The 17816-nt window shown below is 38.6% G+C and overlaps 1 protein-coding gene across 1 annotated transcript in view; it reads left to right on the forward strand.

The window, feature by feature from the left end:
* LOC101862209 (synaptogyrin-2) overlaps positions 1–16661 on the forward strand; it is a 33801-nt gene extending 17140 nt beyond the window's left edge. Inside the window, exons 2-4 of the mRNA XM_005106325.3 lie at positions 2439–2658; positions 5321–5460; positions 10440–16661. Of these exons, the coding sequence (XP_005106382.1) occupies positions 2439–2658; positions 5321–5460; positions 10440–10634 (555 nt within the window). The 3' untranslated portion in view covers positions 10635–16661. The remainder of the gene's footprint in view (positions 1–2438; positions 2659–5320; positions 5461–10439) is intronic.
* The last annotated feature ends 1155 nt before the right edge of the window (positions 16662–17816 follow it).

A 17816-nucleotide genomic window follows, 5' to 3' on the forward strand; every position in this document is an offset into this window, starting at 1 on the left:
CACACACACACGCATACACACACACGCACACACTCACACACTCACACACACACACTCACTCACACACACACACACGCTGAGCAGAGGGCACATGGATATTTATGGACACTCATGGAAAATTTTAAAGTCAGCTTGGCAGTCACCTTGGTGATTTGTCGTTGATCCTGATTCCCTCCACTCATGAGATCCTGATTTTTAGGTTTCAATAGAGTGGCAGGTCTACCCCTATCCTTCTTTATCAGTAGTCATGAAATGCCCGCCATTTTTTTTTTTACTTTGTAAAAAAAATCGGAAGCCTGGAAAGACTGGAATGTGAACTCTGTGATGGCTCTAAAGAATAATGTATCAATTTATTTTCTTTGTGTATTACCTTTTGGTTTGTCAACTTTATTTTATTTTTTGATTGGCCAAACCACCACCAGCCCCCCTTCCAAGTGAACACAACTATAATAATAATTCTAGGCAAAATTACTCATTTATTTTTTGTTGTTATCTTGAAACCTTACTGTTAATTAAAAACCGTTACCATTCAATCATAGTCATGGTCCCTTTGTGTGTGAATGTGCGTGTGAGTTAAATGTTTACATGCAAAAATTCTTACTATGAAATTAGGAGATAATTGAATTTTCAGGATTAGTTTGTCAGGCGTACAGAAAAGAAAAGCCAACAACCCTTTAAGTTTCTAAACCAAGGGTTTAAATACCCATTAAGATAGAAAACCAAAGGGTGAAGAAACCTCTTAATAAGTTGGCCTGAAAAGGGGAGCTCTGGCACAGACACAGGACAAGAGTTAACATTTGTGTCTACAGCTGCAGCAAACAAGTGTATGCAGTCAACCTTAATTGATTATACTATTTTTGATTCATCTCACATGTTAAAATGTTTTTTTCATGTTTTAATTTGTCATGTAAATGATCAATTACTGTCTTTATCTTTGATCTTTGATGTAAAAGTGGATCGGACTGTATTCATAGCAGCTGATGCAGATCCCTCAGGCATTATCGAATGCCAACTTGTGATTATTTTTCTGCACAGTACGGTGCAGTACTGTTGATCACAGCTTATTCCTACCAATTAATATTAATGAAGGTACTGTCTGCCAGTCACTGGCAAGATTTGCATTTGGATTCACAAGCGTCTGTTTTCACTATCTCAGAGCCTGTCATATCCCATCTCCTTTGTTGATTATTTACATAGTATGCTGTAAAAATGCACAAGCCACGGTAAGCATATTGTTTATTAATATGTGTGTGCCCTTTCAGAAAGATACCAAAAGTCGCCCAGACCGTTTCGAGCTACGGGCTGGTAAAGACAAAAATTATTTTTTGACCAAAATGTGTTTCCATAAAAAAATGATAGATAGATCCTACATTTTTTTACAATGTGCTCAAAAGGTTTTCATTGATTTGAATTCTAAATGATTTATTTTGAATTATTTTGAGGGAAGAGTATTGTAAAAACATATAATGAAATCTGCTTTTAAAAGGTGTTAAAATCTATTGTTGAAGCACGTTTTCTCTTCCCTGCTATGTTTTACCATTGAATTCCATTCATGATATCGATGTCAACTGAATGTAAAAAAAATGGAAATGAAATACAATAAAAAATCGTTTTTTAAAGTTTGTATGTGTTCTCTCTCACGCTCGTTTAACTTAAAAGCTCATTTTCTCAAAATTATATTTTTACACCCTACCTCGCAAAATGTGCAATATCTCAAAAAGTACTTGAGAAATCTAAAAATTTTTTTACAAAACTGTGTTTAGCATTGAATTTCCTATAAGTTACAACCCTTTACTCAAAATGGTCAAAATTCGACTTTTGGTACCTTTCTTTAGGCACACACATCTATTTGCTGGCATTTTGAGGTGTGAATGAGAGTAGTCCATTTAACTCACATGCACATTCACACAGACACACACCCAGAGTGACCATGACTTTGATTGAATGGTAACAATTTTTTAATTATAACTGTAAGGTTTCATTGTAATAACAAGAAATACATTAGTAATATTGACTAGAAATAGAATTGTGTCCACTTGGAGGGGAGGGGGGGAAGGGTGGTGGTGGTTGGGGTAATAAAAAATCATTGACTCAGCTAGGGGATAGAGAAGGGGGGAAATGGTGCTTGCCAGACGCACACCACCTATGTTTTAAAGCGTATGCAAACCCCCGAAACGAAATTTTAAAGACTAATGCTCATTCTCCACCAAAACTTAGAGGGGTAATCTGCAGGGTTAATGCGTAATGAGGAGCCCTGTGCCACTTCCCCCCCCTGCCCTTTTTATTTTATTACACTAAGACAGCCACCTGTCTAAGCTGGCCACTTTTCTCCTTAATTGTGAGCGGCTGTCTTAGACATTTTTGACTGTATTTGTATTTTTGCACACTATCAGAATATTTTGTACATGTTTGCTTTTCTTTTCTCTTCTCTTCTCCAGCTCTTTGCTATTGTGGTGTTTGGGTGCATCTCCTCAGGAGGATGGTATGGTCACAGGTGTATCATGAATGGTGACGACAATGCCTGTGGTTACGGTACAGGCATAGGTGTATTAGCATTCCTAATATGCCTAGGATTCCTCATTGTTGATGCATTCTTCGACAATCTGAGCAGTGTACAGCACCGGAAATATGCTGTCCTTGCTGACCTTGGTATATCGGGTAAGATTTGTGCTTTTGCTGTGAAACAAACCTGTTCTTTAATTAAAATAATTATAAGAGAAATAATTTATTTGAATTAGGGTTAGAGAACTGTTGACTGTGGAACTTTTGGCGGAGTGATAAAATGTATATTATTTGGGTTTCAGTCCAGAGCTGCACTGTTCTGATGTTGTCTTTGTTCTAGCTGTGTTGCACTATGCGACTGTCACTGCTCTTGCTGTTGTGTGAGTGTTTTTGTCTGTTTATTGTCAGTGTTATGAATTCTTGAAAAGTCATTTCATAAAGAAAAAAAGTTTGATAAGTATTACTCATTTAATCAAGTAAATGTATGTAAAAAAAAAAATTACATTGAAGCAAGTGTGTTTGTGTGTGTTTTGGGAGAAGGTGGAAGGTTTAATCCTACTTCTTTCCTCTCTTTCTCTGTCTCTCTGTTATTTGTATGGTAATGATGTTCGTCTTTTGGTGGGGGGGGGGGGGGGGGGGGGGGGATTGTTTTGAAAAGAATAATTTTTATGATCCTAATTATGTTGCCTGGTTTTTAACTTAAAATTACTAAATCTGGAAAACTGTAAGAACTTTTTCCTTTTCTGAACTAGTGGCCATCTGAGTTCAAATCTTTCATCTGAGTTCAAATCTTTCATCTGAGTTCAAATCTTTCAGCCTGAAACTATAGGGGGAAAATGGGATTCAATATATGTGAAACTATGGAAGATGATATCCTCCCCAAATCTAAGCAAGTAAAAAATGGATGCCCCTGGACATACTAAAAGTACAAGAACAGAGTAGACAGGACAAAATCAAATGTGGAAAAGTATAATGCTTTAAATTTGGAAATAAAAGAAGTATGTATAGAAGGAAACATTGATGAATGATCATGTCAAGAGAAACAATCAAAATAAAGATAGCGAATACGTGTATTTCAAAATCAAAGAAGTGGAGAAAAAAGGATGCTGAAGTAAAAGCTGCTTGAGATCTAAAACAGGTAATATTTTAATAATAGACAAAGGGAATGTTTTAAGCACATGGTCAGACTGCATAAAATTGTTAAATTAAAGGTTAAAAAAAAGGAGAAAAACAGGTTATAAAGTGCACGAATGGACCACCAGTTCTGACAGAAAAAGTACAAGCCGAAATTTAGAAATAATGAAACAAGGAAAAACTACAGGATTTGATAATCTTCCAGTTGAAGTGGTTGTCATAGCATCGCCTCAGAACTATTTTGTCTAAAGTGTACTTAAATAAAGAGGCACTTGACAAAATAGTTCTGAGGCGACAATATTAGAAAAATTAGGTATTGAAATAAAAACAAACTCTGCAATTCTATAATAAGATTCCCAAAACTGTGATAGTGGGTGGTTGGCAGGTGCCCTGGTGTGGTTTGCTTAATTCTTTCCTATCAAATATCTATCATCCTTTTTTGTGATTGTTACTCTCTTGTAACACCTATTTTTTTGCCCCCCCCCCCCAGGGCAGTGCCACTGACTATAGTGTCTTTAGGCCATTTCCAAAGGGGGGACATTACTCCTTCATGCACAGTAGAATTGTAAGTGGGCTGATTCATCATGTCACGCTCATAAGTGTGCCTGATTTACAACAGGGAACTGCTGCTTTTTCTTTCCTAATCCTTACTCTTTAAACCTTATGAATCAATAAGAAAAAACTTTTGCTTTGAGTTCTAACAAAGAATGAGAAAAGGTTGAAGACCAGAGATATATATTTCAATTACAATTTGGCTTTTTTCCTGACCAGAATACCTGAAGTGCTATATTTACCCTAACAGTGTTTTGGAAAGATGTATTGAAACAGAATGATCTTTACTATGCTTCTTTGATTACTCAAAGGCTTTAAAAAAATTTGGACTCGATGAACAATTTATTCACTTCCCATATATGACCTTCTGCTCGGCTGTTACTCTCGGATCTATTCACTCATGGTAGCTTGGTAAAAAAGTACAAGTGAATTTGAATCTCGCAGTAAGGGTCCATCGTAGAAATGACTTTCCTGTTTAGAAGGCTGGAACTCGTACACAAAACAGATAGTTTGAGTTGTTTTAGTTTTCGTTTTGCTCACTGCGTCCTCTGTGAAAAGTCAAGCAACATTATTGCCACTCCAGTATGGGTTTTTTTTTGGTGAAGTTTTTAATCTGTTTTTATAGAGCTTCATGTTTCAAATCATCCCGATGAATTATTCTCCTTTTGTGTCAAGAATGAGTTGCATGCAAATGGGAGGCATCATGGTGAAAACAGGCGCTTGTCAAAATAATGAGTTCGCAGAAATCAGCATTTTTCCGCTGGTTTTGCAATTTTTGTCTAATTTTTGTTTTTTGACTCCACACCTTCTATTGTCATTAAAAACATATTTCTGAGTGGATTTTACTGAAAAGGGTTGGTTTTTGGCACGAAAAAGTACATTTTCAGTTTCCAAGGACTCTTAGGTTTGAAACCAAGCAACCCCACTTCCTTCACTCTTAAATAATGCAATTTTTGTTCAAGATATATAGGTATTATTTTCATTGAAAGCTGGAAAAGTCAACAGGCTTTAAGATAATGCCATTAATCCGCATTTAAAAAATTTACGAACTTCTTATTTCACTGCGTCGTGACACAAATGTCTGTTGTTAATATCCTTTTTATATTCATGATTTTTTGTTTTTGTTCTTCAGGCCTGTGGACATTTTTATGGTTTGTGGGTTTCTGCTACTTGACTGATGCTTGGCGACGCACGGACAAAGACTCAGTGAAGCACGGTCGGGACAATGTCCAAGCTGCCATTGCATTTTCCTTTTTCTCAATTTTCTCCTGGGTGAGTGTTGTGATCTTGCTGGAATTAAGTTTATAGAAATTGATTCATAGACTCGATTATACCTTAATTGTTCTTTTAAGACTATTAAGAAGTTTCTCATCTGTGCTTTAAATAATAAACAAGTGCTTGTATGCCTGCGAGAACTTTTATGGGGCTAATGTTGCTTTAATGAATTGCAGACTAAAAACATTATGGTTCCTTAATTGTTTTTTCCAGTGCTCTCTGCCTAAGATCCTGGTCATCAGGAGATAGAACAAGTGGGTTTGGGAGAACATAAGAGCTGCACACTTAAAAAAACAACAAACTATCAAAGCCACGCACTACCAGATCTGCGCTCTTTTGGACGATATCGATTCAATTAGATTGCTGATTACCAAATCCAATACCCTCCAACAATTTATATCACCTCTGCATTTTACTGGGCTCGGGTCTCTCATATTTGTTTGCCTCCCTACAATCTTTGATGGTCTCTCATTTACTTCTTCAAGAACGGCTCTCTGAACAGATTGTCGAGCATGAAGCAAACGTTTGTCTTTGTCTGCTATCTGCTCATGTTTGTGTATGATGTGTTGTCGTGACAAGATGATTTTCTCAACGTTCGTCTTCGTCCGAACTTTGAGGACTTGTGCGACAACGCCAATTAATGTGAAAGCTAGCCCTTCTGTCGACCCTGAATTTGAAGTTTGCTATGAAAATGCCGTCACTATCCATTTAAGTATTTAAACTCTCCAGCCATGTGTCAGTTATGGTGATTAAGAGCGGAATGACACTACAAATACTCGTCGTGTCTGTCGTACTCATCGTGTCTGTCGTCGGGTAGTAGTTCACCACTTATCTGAGTAATGGTCATTTTTGGCACTCCCACTGTACTCTTAGGGCTTATATGAAAATAGTACGAAGTAATTTTTCCAAGGAGACTGAAACCTTTGTATGGAATCGGCAGTCTAGTTGTATCGATATTGTCAAAAGTGTGTGGCTTTGATAGTTCTTTTTAAAAACTGCGCTGCTATGATAGTTTCCCATGGGTTTTTAGTAGTGTTGGGTCAGGCTCGCAAAATTAGCGTCTGCGAGTAACAAACTACTCGCTGGCACTACCCGCAAACGAGCGGACGGGTAACGAACCATCCGTTTATGAAGAGTAGTTCGTTACTCGCTACTCGCTACACATCAGACAGAGACAACAGTTCGTTTAGCTAGCGGGCTGACGGGCGGAGGGAGAGATTCGAGCGGGCGGACGGACGGACGGGAGCGACTCCTTCCATTGCATACAACTTACAACCCCCCCCCCCCCCAAAAAAAAATTTTTAATTAAAAAATCACCCTCCTGCCTCACATTGTAGCTAGGCGTTCCTGGCGGGAACCCTCCCCGACCTTTGCGATAATTGGAACATACAGGGTGTTCTCCACGCACGAGGTGAAAGGTTACACACATAGTACTACGTCACCAGCCTCTCTCACTCCCTGTGGCACCGCTAGTGGTTTGAAACATTAGGCCTAATTAACAAACAATAGACAATGGGCCTAACCTCGCGGCGAGTATCTCGTCTGCTTGAGTTCGTCCGTTTGCCCGCCCGCCCAGTGAATAAAATTGTGGAGCGGACCCAAAAAACGAACTGGCTTGAGGTCCGCAGTCTGCTCGTTGAGAGAGTCAAATTGTGGAGCGGACCCAAAAAACGAACTGTTTTGAGGTTCGTAGTTCGCTCTCATGGCCGTCCGTTACCCGCTCACTCTGACTGAGTCCGCGAGTAACGAACCCGTCCGTCCGCCCGCCCCAACTCTAGTTTGTAGGCAGATTTAAAGGGACACAATTCAGCTCCTTCCGGTTGGTGGGTGCTCTGGTGTGGTTTGCTCCTTCTTTCCTATCTTTTTTATGTATGTTACTCTCTTGTAACGCCTCTAATCTTCGGCACTTAATTGACCTTATTGTGTTGCAAGTGCCGTAAAACTTTTACGAAAAACTAATCCTTCCAGTTGCATTTCTTTGATTATTCAAACATGAAGCAATGACGTGGTGGCGATACTGCTGCTTGGGGCAAGATAGATAAGTTTTTAAAATCAGATGTTTTTATGTGTTCACATGTAGGAGTGGTGTGTGTTGTTTTGCATGCAAGTGTAAAACCAAAAGCTTCAGAGTGAACTTTTGTGGTTAGTTGGCGGGTGCTCTGGTGTGGTTTGCTCCTTCTTTCCTATCGAGCATCTATCGTCCTTATCTCCCCTCATTCTATTTTGTGTTTGTTACTCTCTTGTAAGACCTCTAATATTCCTGTAAGGACTTCTCTGTTGACATCCACCCTTTGGCGCTCATATGTAGTTGCGAGCGCCTTAAAAACCTCTACTAAAACTAAAACTCTAATATTCAGCACCTTATTGTGTTGCAAGTACCGTAAAACACTTACTTTTAAAAAAAGTGAATTTTTACTAATGATAATATAATAATGGGAATTTATATAGTGCCCAGTCCCAGAAAGCTCTTTAACTCATTCACTATGCCGAGCTGTGGGCAGCGGCGCGGTGAAAGTGTCTTCCGTACGCCAAGCCACCCCCGACGGCTCGAGAACCGACCTATAATTCTAGCTTGGATTTTGTTCCAATCCACATAACCATGTTAAAATAAAGGTTATAATATAACATTGACTTCCGGGTTAAGTGATTCCACCTAGAATCGAAAGTTTAGATTCAGTTTTGAAACACTATTCCAAAGTCTATGCGAATTTGTTTTATCGCGATGCCCAAATTATAGCCCAGACACCAGTCTTAGTACTTAGAAACAATAAAATGTATCGTTATTTTGCTCACTAAACAGTGCTTCCACTCTTCCGTATTTTTACGAAAATCCGTACTTTCTGCTAGTTCCGTACTTGTCCCTCCATCATCATCAACTCCCTCCGTAAAAATCTGTGACAGCGTAGGACTACCGAAATTCCGTAGCAAAAGATCCTTACTCGCTTTCGTATCGTCTTGTATAAGTTACGGATATTTACGGTAATTCTCTCGGCAATAGTTTATGCTATAGAAACCTGCCAGATTGCGCATTTCCTGCAATCGGCCATTATTCTACTCTGCCCCGTGCATTCATTGCAGGCTTGTCGGCAACATTTTTTACCTGCAGATTGATCAAAATCTGGTGAACTTTTTGTGCCACTTTCCTCCTTTCTTCAGGATTTACAAAAAATAATTATGCACACACGCACGCAAAGACACACAGAGAGCATATAGGCCGAGTAATTTATGGACCCCCCTGGAAAACTTTTAAGTCAGCTTTGGCAGTCACCGTGGTGAGTTGCTGTTGATCCCGATTTTTTTCACCAAATCCCGATTTTTGTCTCCCTGAGATCCTAATTTTGAGGCTTCATAGAGTGGCAGATGTGGTAACTGTATTGTGAAGGTACGGCCTACACATATCTATTCATTATTCCCAGATTTGCCTTCTATCAGTATCAAAGGTGCGATGACAAATTAATTGAATTATAGTAGCAATGGAAGGGGAACCTGCTTTTAAACATTGTCAGCAATGGAAAGATATATTGGTGAAGAAATTAAACAAGACAAAATCTGGGTGAAAAAAATGAGTAGTATGGGTTGTTGGCAATCTCTTCAAACAGGCTCCCAAATCCCATTTTCAACCCTCTAAAAGTACTAAATTTCAATTTCTTCGGGGGTTTCGCCCCCTGAACCACCACCGGGACTCTGTCCCTGGACCCTGCTGGGGGCCGCACAGGCCCCCAGACCCCCAGCAGAATTTTCCTTACTTTTCAGCTTCAGCTGGTGGAAGCACTGAGTAAAGAAATGTAGGACTCTTCTTTTGAATACTGATACTATTGGACTCAAATTGTCAGTGCTCTGTTACTGAGAAATCAATATTTTTCGTTGCTAGATCTAGGTCTAGATCTAAATTGTCAAAATATTTTTCTCTCCCCAAATTCACTTTTTAGTGAAATTACACAAAAGTACCACTCAAGAGATGTACGAAAGGTTTGTTCCAAATGCAATTCTGAATAATTCTATGTAAGATACGAGTGTTTTTTTCTGTTTGTGAATGCATCTTGTCCTTTTTTAAAGATAATAAAACAATTATTTTTGGGGGGCAATACCAGATGTTATGATCCAAATGCACAAATTTTATGGAATGTATGTAAATAACTGCGAATTTTTCAATATTTTCCAGTTCTATATTCATTTATGGTTATTTTGATATATCATTTGACTAGTTACAAACATACTGTTGCGTTTCACGAAAGATTATTTTTTATTTTCAAATTTGTTCCGCGTCCGAGCAAAATTCTGTTGCATAATCGCATCTTACAGGAACCAAAGTTGAAAAATACACAAATAAACATTACAGATGTATTCTATAAACCGTACTGAAAATTTTGGTATATAGTATATTGATGTTTATTTTAATTTGAGGCCCCAAAGACCTGTGAGGGGGCTCTCATGGCCTAGAGGTTAAGGTGTTGGCCTCTCTTTCGAAGGTCCCGGGTTCGAATCCGGGTAGCGACTGAAAAATTTTCTTCTCTAAAGTTATCTCATTTCATATCGTTTCCTGTTCTCTAGCAATGTTCTGTCGCCTGCTTTCGTCTCCTCTTTCTTCCCCACCCACTCACCTCCTTTGTCCCCTCCTCTGGGCTCCTGACTCTTTCTGCAGCCTTTCTACTGCTACTCCTTGGCTCCTTCTTACTGCTGTCTTTCAGCCACACCCCTGATCTTCTGGTAGGAAAGATTTACACCTAGCCTTTTCGGACAAGGGCGAAAAATCTCGGAGGGCCTGTGTGCAAGTTGCGCACGTTAAAGATCCCTCGGTGGTCTAAAATCGACGTGTCCCCCGTGCTCATATGACTTTATGAAGTTGCAAGCGCTGTAAAACACTTACAACCCCCCCCCCCCAAGACCCAATTATTTTGAGCTTATTTAAAGCTAGCCAAGGTTACAGGTCAGGTGACTGATCGAGTGTTTGATATGTTTTTATGTATATTTTTTAGGGAGCTCTGACATTCTTTGCTGTGCGTCGCTACCGTCTTGGGGCCCAAGAAGCCTTTGCCTCTGGTTATGACCAGGACCCGAATGCGTCTTCCCCGTACAGCTCGTTCCCCGGAAGTGACACTGGTGACCCCTATCAACAGCCGCCATTCAGCCAGCAGAAGGAGACACCAGACTATCAGCAGCCGACATACTAAGCTTAAGCCAAGCTTTTTAAATGAGAGACATAAAGATGCAGTAGAAAAAGTGAAAGCTTTTGCCATTATGGTCTGGAGGGCAGACTGCAAAGATGCAACATATATAAATGTGGCTTTAGAAAAGATTAATAGAACAATGCTTTACAAATTTTCAAATTTCATCCATTTCATGTGATTAAATCTCAAATCCCATTAAAACTGCTTCGAGGCTTTGTGCATTGTAGCTCTAGAATTGCACGCGCATGAAAGAAAACTGCAAAATTGGGAGTTTCAAGTAAAGGAAGTGAACAGAAAGATGAACTGTATTGGGGAGCTGTTTCCCGTCTCCCGTCTTTAACGAAGATATTGAATGCATCAAATCAGTCTGTCCGAAGTCAGTGGTGAGGAAGAAACTCTACTGAAACAGGGATCAGTTGTGTGTTAGACAATAGATGTGTCATGTGTAGTTGTTTGCATCTATCTTTGTGTGTTTGTGTTCCTGTGTGTGGCATGGTGTTAGACTGCATTCTCTAGTAGTTGCTACAGAAAGATCTGTGTAAGATTCTTAGCTAGCAATGCTATGTGTCTGTTTACTCTTAACTCACTGACGCCCTCCAACTTAAGCAGCAATGTTTAAAAATATTGCTGGGATTGAACTTTTCAAATGTTTTGTCACATATGAAGGGTATAGGGAATATGATCACATTGCTCTGCTGTTGGTGCAATTGTTATCAGCAAAAAATTTTCTGAACTCAATCTGAATGTTCAGACTGTTTAAACAAACCAGGTCTATCGACTGTTTAGGATGAGGTTTTTTTTCCCCATATTCTTGCAGGCAGTCCTTTTAAAAAATTATGTTAAAAGTTTCCTCTGTGACCCCAAAAACATGTGACACTAAAGGGCTCCAACAAGGATTTTATGAGAGGAGATAATTGAGGTTTACAAAGAACTAACTTTTGCTTTGTGTCTTTATCGTTTAGCAAAAAAGTGCAGGAAGCTGCAACTGCTATGTCGAAGGATGTGAGTGAGTTAACCACCTAGAGTAATGTGTATTGTGCACCACGGTTGTTTGTGTGCATGTTTGAAGTTTGTTAATGAGCAAGTGGGGATTCTTTTATCATCACATTTGCTTACTTTCTTTCCATGTGATGAGTTGTTTTTGTATACATGGCTTTGTGAGTTGAAATGTCACTTGTTTGTTTATGGCATTATTTACTTTAGTAAAACATTTTGTTATGGTGGAAAATCCCAACTTCAGTGCTAATTGCAGTGTAAGTGCTATCTTTTTTAGATAGAATAACCCCCCCCCCCCCCCCTTCCTCTCTCAAATTGAGAGCAGAGGGGAACAGCAACTATTGTGCTCTTGGCTTTAAAAAAATTTTTTAATTAAGGAACCCTTTCTCTGTCACACAGCTTTCAATCCTTTAGTTGTGCATTGATCGGTATTTTTTCTTTGTAAAAAGAGAAAGATGTTTTCTCTTTGATCTGAATAAAATGGAGGAGGCCATTGGCTCATATTATTTTCTTGTGTACTCCTTAAGTGCTGATTTTGTAGGTTGGTTTCACGTAATCTCCTGTTCAAAGTAATCTCCATTTTTGTGCACTTTATTTCAATTTTAGAAAGAATTTGAATATTTTGTTTTAATGCTGCGTTTGTTAAGAGTATGATTCCAATTAAATTTTGTGATTTTTGCTTCTACTAGTAACGTGCCGTTTTTAAAGATTTTTAGTTTTTTTATCTTCAAGGTTTTTGATTTGAATCAAAAGTATTTACAGAACTGAATTAATTCAAAAGCCATTTTATTTGCGGATGTGTCTGAAAATGGAGTTTGGATATTATTGAAGTCTGAAAAGCAGAACTCCCTACAGATGTATTGAGCGGGAAAATTTGCCTCTATAGAGAATGCTGCATGTGTGCCATATGCTCAAGAGCATGAAAGACACTCAGAGAAAGAAAAATTTTAATAAAATGGACCTACATACCATCAAATGTCATACTTCCATTTGTTTTGTTGGTGCAATAACTATTTTTTGTCTCCCCTATTCTAGTTGTTCTGTGTAAATAGCATATCAAGTTGGGACATCAGCTGATTACGATTGTGTCCCTCTTGTGTGAGGCTTTTCCTTTTCATTTGAAACACTGCATATCTCATTAGCTTTTTAAAACCCGAAAGTAGTCTGGTTTTTATTATTTTTTTTCTACTTGTTGTTCTTTTGGGGCCCTTGTCATTTCATTTTTTAAAATCCTTAATTTGTATGGCACTGACTTGGAGATTCGAATAAGTTTATGTTGCTCCCTTTTTATTGCATTAGCTTTTGTCGAACTTTTGTATTGGTACCTGGGATTTTTTAAAATCTTTTTTTTTCAAACTATACTCTTTATAATTTGTTGTCTCTTTCACATTTGAAGGTTAATATCTTAGTCGACTTCTTAGTTTAAGACTCTGCTATGTACCATTATGAAAAGTAACATAAGACGGATGCTTGCACAGAGCAGTCAAAAAGCATGTAGAGTAGTAATGTGATGTCAACAAATGTTTTTTTTTTTTTTAACACCATAAAGCCTAGCACAATGGGGTCTGTAGCTGGGGCCATCATGCTCATCCGATGTCCATCGTCATGATCTCTCTTTTGTGACCAGAGAACTTGGGAAGTGTTGTGATGGGCCCATTGCCCAATAGGTGAAAACCAGATATGTGTTATAGTATGTGTGCATGTGTGAGGAGCATTGTGGTCACTTGGAGAAGGAACATCGCTGCTCTCTGGTATTTCCCACTGGGCTTTTTTTTTTTATCGTCGTTGAGCATTTCTGTGATTGATGACAATAATACCATTTTATGATGAGATTTCTTTTGTTCCTCGTTGTTCTCCTTGGTTTTACAAAGCGTTGTGTTTTCCGCCTCACAATGTTATCCAAATTGACGTGTGTTACTGCAGTCAGAGATGATGTCAAGAGTTTTAAATTAAAATTATCATCATTTTTAGAATTGCATCTGTTCCTTTTATTTTTGTGTCATGATATGTTTTATTCAGTCTATCCATCCAGAAGTTTGTGTTGTGCGTCTCATATTGACACTTTAACATAATAATTTTTTAAAACATCTGTTACTTTTATTTCTTATTGCCACCTTCCTTTATATTTTGGTCTTACTACCTTAGCCCATGTAATCTATAGTCTGTTGAATGCTTCTATGGGACTTATGGAAACTTTTTTTTTTTTTTTTTTTGTGCAGCTGAATGGGCTTACAGGGATATTTGTGCTTTATTTCTTGTGCCAGTTGGCGTACAATTGACAGATCATGATATCTCAATGTCTGGGTCCCAATGGAATGGGTAGAAATGGACACTACCTTTTTTTATAATTTTTTAAAAAGTGAGTCTCATAACTTGTCTATTCAAATGTGAAACGTTGTTTTCAGTGTATAGAATTATTTTATAATTCAACGAGATGATATTATTTCTCAACGGATATTTTTTAGGTATCTGTAATGCCTTTGAATAGGCATAATAAAAGCCTGCTAAGTATTAATTACCGAAAAATTAAACCTTATTTGTACTTTTTTCAAAAGCAAATAGTTAAGTCGGGTATAAAGTTTTGTGTTGATGTTGGTCTGTCCTTGTACTATTTAGTTTGTAGGAGAAAGCACTTTAGTCATATGTCGTGTTTAAGACTCGAGGTTACTTACTACAGAGGCACAACAGGTCTTTGGTTACAGATTGGATTACTTAATAGCAGCGATTCCTTGAGAAAATGTTTTATGATTATGGTGACACTAAAATGATTAAGTGTTGTTTGAGCCATAACATTTATTGAATGGCATCATTCAAAGATAATTGCATCTGTAGCAGTTTGCAGGCTTATTCAATTGGAGATATGGAGTTCGTTTTGGGGGATCTCATTGGGTTTGGGGTTTGTTTAAAAAAATACACATTTCCTCTTTTACTTGTATTAAAGCTGATCATATAATAGATTGTTTTTGTGTTTTAAAAAAACAATTTTTCATGCTAAGTAAACAGTAGTATTCATATACTTATGTGGGTATGCTAATTTGTCTTACTAATGATTGTACTGAGTTGAAAATACTAATTGCTTTGCTTTACTTTGCTGACTTGGATGAGTTGTTTTGGTGTTTTTTAAAAAACTCTTGTGGTTACTTTCAGCCACCAAAAACATTTGCAATATTTGGTACGACAGAAGTGTAAGTGTGCGAAGAAGAGTGAATGACTATTTATTTTTTATGAGGAGATTGCTACAAGAAACTGCTGCGTGGATATATGAGGGAAGATAATAACAAACAAACTGTGCATGAAAATGTAACTCCTTTATTTCTATCCTGATTTGACTGTGATCTGCTGTGTGACTCATGGTTTGGATGTATGCTGTTTTTTGTGTGTGTTTTTTTTCACCCTCATTCCACCTAGCCAGCTCATCATTTATATCTGCACCTATGACATTCCATGGGGATCATTGAAAAAGGGGCACAAGACAGGCCTACTTTACTGTTTTAGTTCCCTGTATTGATTCATAATCAGTTGTGAAAAGTTTTTCTTATTTCCTTTTTATTTGGCCAGGTTCTGCTTAACTTGGTCTGTTCTACATGAGTCCTCTCTGGTCCTGCCAAAGATAGTCTTTGACTTAATGAGTAGACAGTTGGAATCTCTTTCAGTCTTTTAGAGACACTTGGGATCTCTTCTAGTCTTCTAGAGAAGGTTGGGATTTCTTCTATCCTTAACAGTTTGCAGTCACACAGCCAGCAGTACAAAATACCACATCTGGTCACTCAGCCAGGAGAGCGAGTGCAATGGACTTTTCGGGCCCGGCACAGAACTGCACCAGGTGACCGGAACGGATAATTTTCACCTGCGCATTATTGCACCAAATGACAGCAAAGTGGTAACCAGGAGATAGTGGGGATTTCTACTACCCTTAATTAGGCAACAGCGGGGGCCTCATTATACCCATAAGTTGGAGACCCATCTTTGCAGTGAGAACAAGCTACATCCAGTATCGTATATGTACTGTGGGATATACCCAAGTTCAATTTCTGGTTTTTAAAGTTAAGTAGATAAGAAAGAATACTAATGTGTTTTTGCTTTTGCCTGTTGGTCTGAGCTGTTCTTTAATTTTGACTCTTTGAATTTAATTCATATGTTATACTGTTTATATTTCATTTGTTTCAATACATGTTGTTCTGAATTGTAGGTACATGTGTCATGCTTTCTTTTCGATGCCTTGTAAGTTTTTGAAAAGTGAAACACCGAAGGGATAAGTTGCATACTGTACAGCTGTATGTAAACTTTCAATTGGTTTATCTTTCTATGGATCTAGGTGTTTCTCCTCAGTTTGCTAATTTTTGCATCATTTATTTTTTAGGTCACTGGACTTGTGCCCCATCACTTGCAGTATACTTTTGCGCTAACTTTTTGTGCTCGTGTTGCCGTGAAACCTGCAGTGTCCTTTCAGGACCACAGAAACTTCGGAAGGGTTCTGTTTTTAGATCACTTTTGTCATGTCACCCTGAAGATCAAATGCTAACGTTACAAATGATGTAAAATGAACATCAAGTTTTATGTTGTCCCGCCCTTCCCCCTCCTAACATTGACCAGCCTGTTTGTCTATCTATATTATGTATCCCCCTTCTCTATATCTCTTTTTTCATGTTTTCTGTCTGTCAATACTTTTCCTGTTCTGTTTGTCTTTTTTCTTTTCTTCTTGTTTTACCTGTCTCCTTCTTTTAGTGATCTAAACATAATATGTGGAAACATATTCAGTCCTAGAGTTTATGCAGGTTTTCAACTTTCTATTTTGAATTTGTCCTTTCCGGACAAAGTAGGAAGGTACATGGTTTCTTTGTTTCCTTTGTACCACCTTGTGTCATGATTGTTAGCATGTTGTAATGCGTATATATACCAACACGTAGCAAATGTGTGGACTAGAAGTTTTCTCCTTTATCGTCTCTGGGACATCCTTCTGAGACGAATTCATAACTTGGTTGTTGTGATCATCATTGTCAATGTAGTTTTCATCATTAAACAGACAAAACACAACCTTTTGTATTGTTATTTTTTAAAACTTTTGTACTGGTGTTACAGTAGTCTCCGCCTAAGATCCCACCGCTTACGATCCCGGTTCGCTTAAGATCCCGGTTCGCTTAAGATCCCGTTGTTTTAGGAAAACAGAATTTTTACTATACAAAAGTCGCCGCTAAGATCCCGCTCTGATGGTCTACATTCGGCTAAGATCCCGCATTTCAGATCATAATTTGCTTTAAAAAAAAACCCGGGTGGGCACAGCCGATCAACCAAGAGTAAAAAGTTGAGATCAATAAACTGTCCGACGCGTCAAAGATCAGCCACTATCGTGAATGTGATCACATACATGTTGTAAAACTCGATGAAGCGATACAATGTTTGCCCCAGACGGGATTACACCGGGGTGTGAACTGACCGACGCGTTTGTTTTCCCCACGCATCGCACTCACACCTGAGCTCGCCACCTAAGCTTGCATCACTCGCTGGGTGGGTAGGGCCTACAAGTTCGCTCCTGGCGGGATCACATCGAACCGTGAACTCCTCCTTGACCATTGCAGGAGTTGTCTCTACTCCTGAATTTGTGAGACAGACTGAATTTTAATTGGTGCGTTCACAACGTAATGGTGTGTAACGACAAAGTCGGTTTGGAGGGGGGGGGGGGGGGGCTCGGTCAGAGATGGAAAGCTATACATTTTTGACAGGTAAAGAGGCGGGGCAAATGGATAATCGTAGATCCTGAGACTCATGATAGGATAATAAGTGAAAATGGCTCGCCTCATGCCACTATGCACCGTGATAGGTCATCAAGGTTAACCACTCTTTGCTCGCCATATGCCATAAACCCACCAAGGGGGCACGTCAGCTCATTGTAGAGTGGAGGGAGACCATTTTACCGATTGTGAGCCTTAACATGGGTCAACATAGATTCTTTCCTGGGTTCGTCGGTTAAGATCCCGGTTCGCCTAAGATCCCGCGTTTCCTTGCTCCCGAGCACCGGGATCTTAGGCGGAGACTACTGTATTGACCTCTATAATTTTTTTCCTCCTTGCTCCAAATTCAACTTTTTTCAGACCACTAGGAGATCCTTCTTTTCTTGCTCACTGCCTTTCTTTTGTTTGTTCAGCACTTAACACTTTGCAGTCACACAGCCAGCAGTACAAAATACCCTGT

The sequence above is a fragment of the Aplysia californica genome, unplaced genomic scaffold (genome assembly GCF_000002075.1).
Source record: "Aplysia californica isolate F4 #8 unplaced genomic scaffold, AplCal3.0 scaffold00526, whole genome shotgun sequence".
In the NCBI taxonomy this organism is placed as follows: Eukaryota; Metazoa; Mollusca; class Gastropoda; order Aplysiida; family Aplysiidae; genus Aplysia; species Aplysia californica.